The sequence below is a fragment of the Electrona antarctica genome, assembly GCF_951216825.1.
Source record: "Electrona antarctica genome assembly, chromosome: 4".
NCBI classification, from domain to species: Eukaryota; Metazoa; Chordata; class Actinopteri; order Myctophiformes; family Myctophidae; genus Electrona; species Electrona antarctica.
Window position 1 is genome coordinate 17,446,700 of NC_136809.1, and position 6,429 is coordinate 17,453,128.

Sequence of the window (6,429 nt, forward strand, 5' to 3'; positions counted from 1 at the left end):
AAACCCCCCCTAACCCCCCTTGAGCTATAAGGACACATGCTAGTATGCTAGTATGTATAAAATCACCTTACCAACTTTGATTTTTACACTCACAGTTACCAATACAACAGTGCTTAAGGCTAGTTAATTAACAGCATTATTTTATGACAGTTAACTACGCTTTGGGTTGAACAAGGATGATCAAATGTGAAAAATCATCATAACTTCCCGGTATGATGTCATGCGGGAACGCCCAGTGGCAAAAAAACGACTTTCTGGCCTTGACAGCCCATATATCCAGGAAAGTCCCCTCTTAAACTCACCAACATTGCAGCTGCACAGAAAGCTTGAATTATCTTCTTTCTATCTGCAAAGTTTTTGTTTCATAAAAGCTGCACCATAGACATGTTATTGTTGTAACCCTCGTCTGGGTTGACAGACAGGTAGTGTGTGCAGGCTGGGTGGTGTGTGACAATCCTGTTGAAGTATTACTTTGGTACGGCGACTGCGGCGGCGGCCGGCGGGTACCCGGGAGAACAAATTAACGAGACACGAGACAGTATCACGCTAAGGTTCACAAAGTTTATTACACAAACATGAAACATATATAGTGCTGGATCATAATGACGTAACAATACGATATGAGACAGAAGAACGTGCCTACTGCAGCAAGGCTGACCTTGCTGTCGCCTAGATGTCTCTCGTAGCCTATCTATAAAGAATGCTACAGTACCGGCAGTACACAATACATATCAAGTACACTGTATCTCAAGTTCAAGTACATAGACTAAGATGTACTGTGCATGGGCTAATATCACAACAGTTATGATGAGCTACTTCCCGTTAAGAAATTCCTTGCAGATAGAGTAGATAGAGTTTGCATGCAAGTGCTCGTTTTCAATAACAATTTACATTTTAGGCATTTAGCAGATGGTCTTTTTCTAGAGCGATTTACAGTAAACAAGAACATCAAGCGGTCGAATACATCAGATACATAGGAATAGTCATCTAGGATCAAACATGACTTGTATATGGGGGTTGTATATAACACAACGTCCTACTGCCTCCTGCATTATATGTGCAATTTAGAAACGGGTGGTATGTAGGTACCAATGCTCACAACATGTAGATGTAGATCGGCTAGCTGAACTATTTTAAAATGATTTTCAAAATAGTAAAAAATGGCAAATACGTTTAGGGATAAGGAATAAGGGTGGCGCAAGATGGAGCCCTGTGTCTCTTAAGCCAAAGCTGCAAAGCATGTCTTGACATGCGGCTCAGTATTTCAGACATGCTAAGCCAAAGCAGATGTTGTTTGCACTTTGCACAGGTCATAGGTGGAGGTGACCACTGTCTTTCTGGTGGACATGAGAAGCATCGTTTTACAGTTTCCAGGACCACGGCTCAGACCCTGGGCTTTCCCTGTGGCTGTCCCCCTTCCCTCTGGAATGCACTCCAGACTGACCTGATTCTGACTGTCGGAATTTAAACTTTTAGCACTGCGTGTGCACTCACCCAATAATTAAATATTAAGATAAGATTTGGAGTCGTTTTGGAGACTAGTTTCATATCCATTTGAACGGTCTGGCAGAAAACATGTATTTAGTAAATTAAAATATCTCCACAAGCTGCACACAGACGACATATTCTCTCTGGCGACTGGCGAGGGTTCCGGAATGAGTGCAGGACTGAACATATCAAAACTTTGTTTATGAAGCACAAATGTATGTTGCACACAATTGGCAGGTGGCGTGATCCACAACAATCGCAACACACCTGTCAATTGTGTGCCCCATACTGTACGTTTGTGCTTCCCAAACATTGACTCTTCCCAAAGGAAGTTCATATTTTCAGTCCAGCTTTTCCTCATAGAAAAGTGGCAATTTTCTGCCAGAAATTTCAAACGGATATGAAACTAGAGGACAATATCTGACGGAGTCTTCGGAATTAATTATTGGGTGAGTAAGTACTACACACGCAGTGCTACTTAAAAGCTGTTGTGGATCACGCCACCTGCCAATTGTGTGCCCCATACATTTGTGCTTCATAAACGAAGTTTTGATATGTTCAGTCCTGCACTCATTCCGGGCCCCTCGCCAGTCGCCAGAGAGAATGTCGTCTGTGTGCAGCTTGTGGAAAAGTGGAGATATTTTAATTTACTAAATACTAAATACATGTTTTCTGCCAGACCGTTCAAATGGATATGAAGTCTCCAAAACAACTCCAAATCTTATCTTAATATTTAATTATTGGGTGAGTGCACACGCAGTGCTAAAAGTTTAAATTCCGACAAGGTCAGTCTGGAGTGCATTCCAGAGGGAAGGGTTGACAGCCACAGGGAAAGCCCAGGGTCTGAGCCGTGGTCCTGGAAACTGTAAAACGATGCTTCTCATGTCCACCAGAAAGACAGTGGTCACCTCCACCTATGACCTGTGCAAAGTGCAAACAACATCTGCTTTGGCTTAGCATGTCTGAAATACTGAGCCGCATGTCAAGACATGCTTTGCAGCTTTGGCTTAAGAGACACAGGGCTCCATCTTGCGCCTCCTGTTACTGCAGAACAAACACTCTATAGCACTCTAGAGCTTTTTTAACACTTATTTAACCAAAGAAAATAACTTACCCTACCTTTAATTCAATTTAACTCAATTTCATCATAGTGCTGAAACACAACAAATTGTCTTGTGACACTGAATGGTGCAATACGACATTTTATTTAATTAAAATAATAAAATGTAATGCTTCTACTCCTACAATTCTATGTTCTTGTCAGGGTCCCCAGTTCAGATATGATTATAAATGTGATTATTTGGGGGGGTCCTCAGTTGATTGTGATTATGTTGCTTCACTACTGATCATCATCCGTTCTAAGCAAGCCGGCGGCTCCTTTGAGGACAATTCGTGGTGTTGGTGGAGGGACACAGTGTTTATCCCAATCAGCATAACGCTGAAAGAAAACAACACAGTAGGCTTCATTATAATAATAATAATAATATTGGATACTTTAATACTAGTAACAGTGCAGATGTATGTTATACAATAGTGCTAAAAGGATAACACAAAAATAGTAATGTATTCAATTAAACAAGACATAATAAAGACAGACAATACTATACCAGACAGACAGACAGACAGACAGACAGACAGACAGATTAAACATGAGATAGTTACCTTCGCCTGGTCGGCTTTGCGAACACAGTCGACATACAGCTCGCTGGTTGGATCAAGACGGCACACAAAACATCGAACCTCGAGCTAACAGACAGACAGACAGACAGACAGACAAATAGAGGTGAAGCACACACAGATTGGACCTTATTCATCATGTAGAAATGCTGAATTAAATCTAAAACTCACTGATCGTACATCATCATACATCATCTCATTCCTGCCAATCGGAATTTGCGTCCTCCTCACCTTCGTCTTCAATATTTGTGTTTTCACAAACACTCAAAATTGTCCATTCATTGTCAATGGCATTTAATGTTTGTGTTAGGACAAAGTCTACACACACACGCTCCATTAATTGGCCAGCAGCGTGGGTGAGCCATCTAGCCTTTCTTATATATATATCTGCCTGGTGAAACCCATGGAAGATCTGGTATAGCCCACTTCCTTGTATTTCGCTAACCAATAACAGTGCAGAGGGGCATCACTCCAAATTTGGTGACGTCAGTGTTCTACTCAGTGCTCAGTTCAGTGAACCAATAGGATCCCATGCCTTTTTTCGACTGGCACCCGCCCCTCTAGACCAGAAAGCACACATAGTCTCACAAGCACACAGTGTTAGACTTCACGGTCTCACAGACCCCTTCACCTACAATTTTGAATGGACACTCAGGGCGATGTGTGTGCACATTTGCTCCAGGAACCTTGCTGCAGACTGTCTTCCGTAAACGCACGTCAATTCTCACCCGGGGTGTGAGCTGAAAGAGAAGTCAGGACCCAGTTCAATTAGATTCGATTTGATTCAATTCAATGCAATAATACTGATACATTCTAGTATCTGACAATATATAAAGTCCCAATACCAAATTTGATGAGGCAGTATTGCTTTGTTTAAAATTTAAAAAAACAAATCTGACCGTGACTGTGAAGTGAGGGGCTCTCTCACTTTCGTCTTCAATGTTTGTGTTTACACAATGTTACACAAACGCTCAAAGCTATAGTGATTCATTGCCAATGGCATTCAATGTTTGTGTTAACACAATGTTTATGTGTGCACAAAGGCCTCAAAGCTGAACATAGGGATTTTATTCATTTCCAGAAAATTGAATTTGTTTATTTAGACCGCTGTAATAAAGCATATACATGCAACAGTGTTACAGTACCTGTTCTATTTCACCGATCGCATAGAAGTTCAGATGTCCATAAAAAAGTTGTTGATTAGCTTTATTCAGAGCCAGATCAACAAAGCTCTTGAGGCGAGGTTCCAGCTGGCTGTAGCTGTTGTGTGTCTGTCCTGTTGCCAGGCAGAACACACAGCTCAGGAATAATAAGATCATCATCTTCTGCAGCATGGATCCTGAACAGGAGAACATAGACCATTCATTCTCAAAGTGGTCTCCGTGGAGGGAGGGTACTACCAGTGGTGTAAAGTAACTAAGAACATTTACAATTTACAATTTAGGCATTTAGCAGACGCTCTTAATCCAGAGCGACTTACATTAAGCAAGAACAAAAAGCATGGGAATACATCACATATATAAACAGCATTTATCAAGAAACATGCGTAAGCTAAGAACGTAACTAGAACATATCTATATATAATGACACTATACATATAAGCTAAACATATATATTATACTATGCTGTACTGTTATTGTGCTGTCTACATGACATGCTATAAGTCTATTTCAAATGCTATCTAAGTCTAAAAAAGTGCTGTCTAAACATTTACTTCATTTAAGTACTGTAAATGAAGTAAATGTACTTAAGTACATTTGTACTTTACTTGAGTAATTCCAACATCCAATATACATCTCGGATCCAATATTGTATTTTTACTCCATTGCATTTATTTGAAAACTTTAGTTACTATAGTTACTTTGTAGATTTATTTATTAATATTACAAAACATACATTAACCACTTCAGCCCTATATACATTTCGGCCCTTTGAAAATAGCCAATCTACAAGTTCACAAGCTCTCATTGTGAGCTTGTACATTTGAAAACTTGAAATGGGACATTCTGCATAATGAGTACTTTTACTTTTAGTACTTCAAGTAATAACAATAAAGCTTTATTTATATACCACCTTTCAAAACAGCATTAAAGTGCTTTACAAAAGAAGCAATAATAGTAAACATCACACAAAACAGGAACATGTGGAACTGACTCAGCGAGCCTATATATTTCCAGGGGCAACGCATTCCAGAGGGTGGGGGCCCTAAAGCCAAACGATGTGTGCAGTTGAGGTCTGTGCGACCAGTTGAGTTCAGATGTACATTTTGACTACTTTTTCCACCACTGGGTACTAGATCTGCTATTTTTGTCTGCTCAAGCTTTTTAAATCCCACTCCCGAATGTCCCATGTTACAATCAAACAACTAAAAAACACTAAACATGAAAATTAAGCCTCTTTCACAAAATTAAAAATGAAACTGGCAAACCCGTTTTGAAAGCAAATTAAAACTCAAATGAAAAATATAAACAAATCCATAATTACCTTTGGCTTCAGAGGAGAATATTGATGTAGTTGGTCAACGCTCAGTCTATAGAGCACTGGTTCACAAGCTTATTTTTCCTTGGAAGCTCCCCTTACTTATCTGAAACTGGCTGAGACCACTCCCATGTGCATGCAGCGTGTACATGCCAGAGCCATATAGTGTCTCTCTCTCACACACTCACACACACACACACACACACACACACACACACACACACACACACACACACACACACACACACACACACACACACACACACACACACACACACACACACACACACACACACACACACAGTGTGATGGTTCAATGACAGGGTGTGTGAGAGGGACAGAAACAAAGAAATTAGAGAGAGCAATAAACAGAGTGAGAGAACAACAGCAAGGAAACCAATGAGCTAAAGAAGATATCGGAGATTAAAGGCATCACAAAGCAGATTGGTGCGGCGATGAAAGTTCCCCTTTAACGGTCGGTCAGTCAGTCTCCAAGAGAGACACAAACAAAAACCCCTCCTTCCCATCACTCCATGGCAGATGATGCCAGAAGATGACTCCAGGCTGTCAACCAGATGAGTCTGACGAAGGGAAAACTGTTGCAGCGTTGACACAGTGCGCGTTGCCAAGCTAAAGGGCTGGGCTGCCTGCAGAGTGAATAAGATTGAAGAGAAGTGGTGTGATGAAGGGCATATTGCTGCCTCTTAAGCACTGCAGAGTCTGTCTCGAGGGACACTTACAGTCCCATAAACACATTATAGACAGATAAATGAATGCTTTTCGGCG

The 6,429-nt window shown here is 40.8% G+C and overlaps 1 protein-coding gene across 1 annotated transcript; it reads right to left on the reverse strand.

The window, feature by feature from the left end:
- Positions 1 to 2,674: 2,674 nt before the first annotated feature.
- LOC306921861 (uncharacterized protein) lies at positions 2,675 to 5,760 on the reverse strand. The gene is made up of 5 exons (XM_079499163.1): positions 5,650 to 5,760; positions 4,311 to 4,504; positions 3,801 to 3,905; positions 3,151 to 3,234; positions 2,675 to 2,926 (listed from the first exon to the last, which is right to left on the reverse strand). The coding sequence occupies exons 2-5, from the start codon at positions 4,497 to 4,499 to the stop codon at positions 2,828 to 2,830; spliced, it is 477 nt and encodes a 158-aa protein (XP_079355289.1). The 5' UTR covers positions 4,500 to 4,504; positions 5,650 to 5,760; the 3' UTR covers positions 2,675 to 2,827.
- Between the last annotated feature and the right edge of the window lie 669 nt (positions 5,761 to 6,429).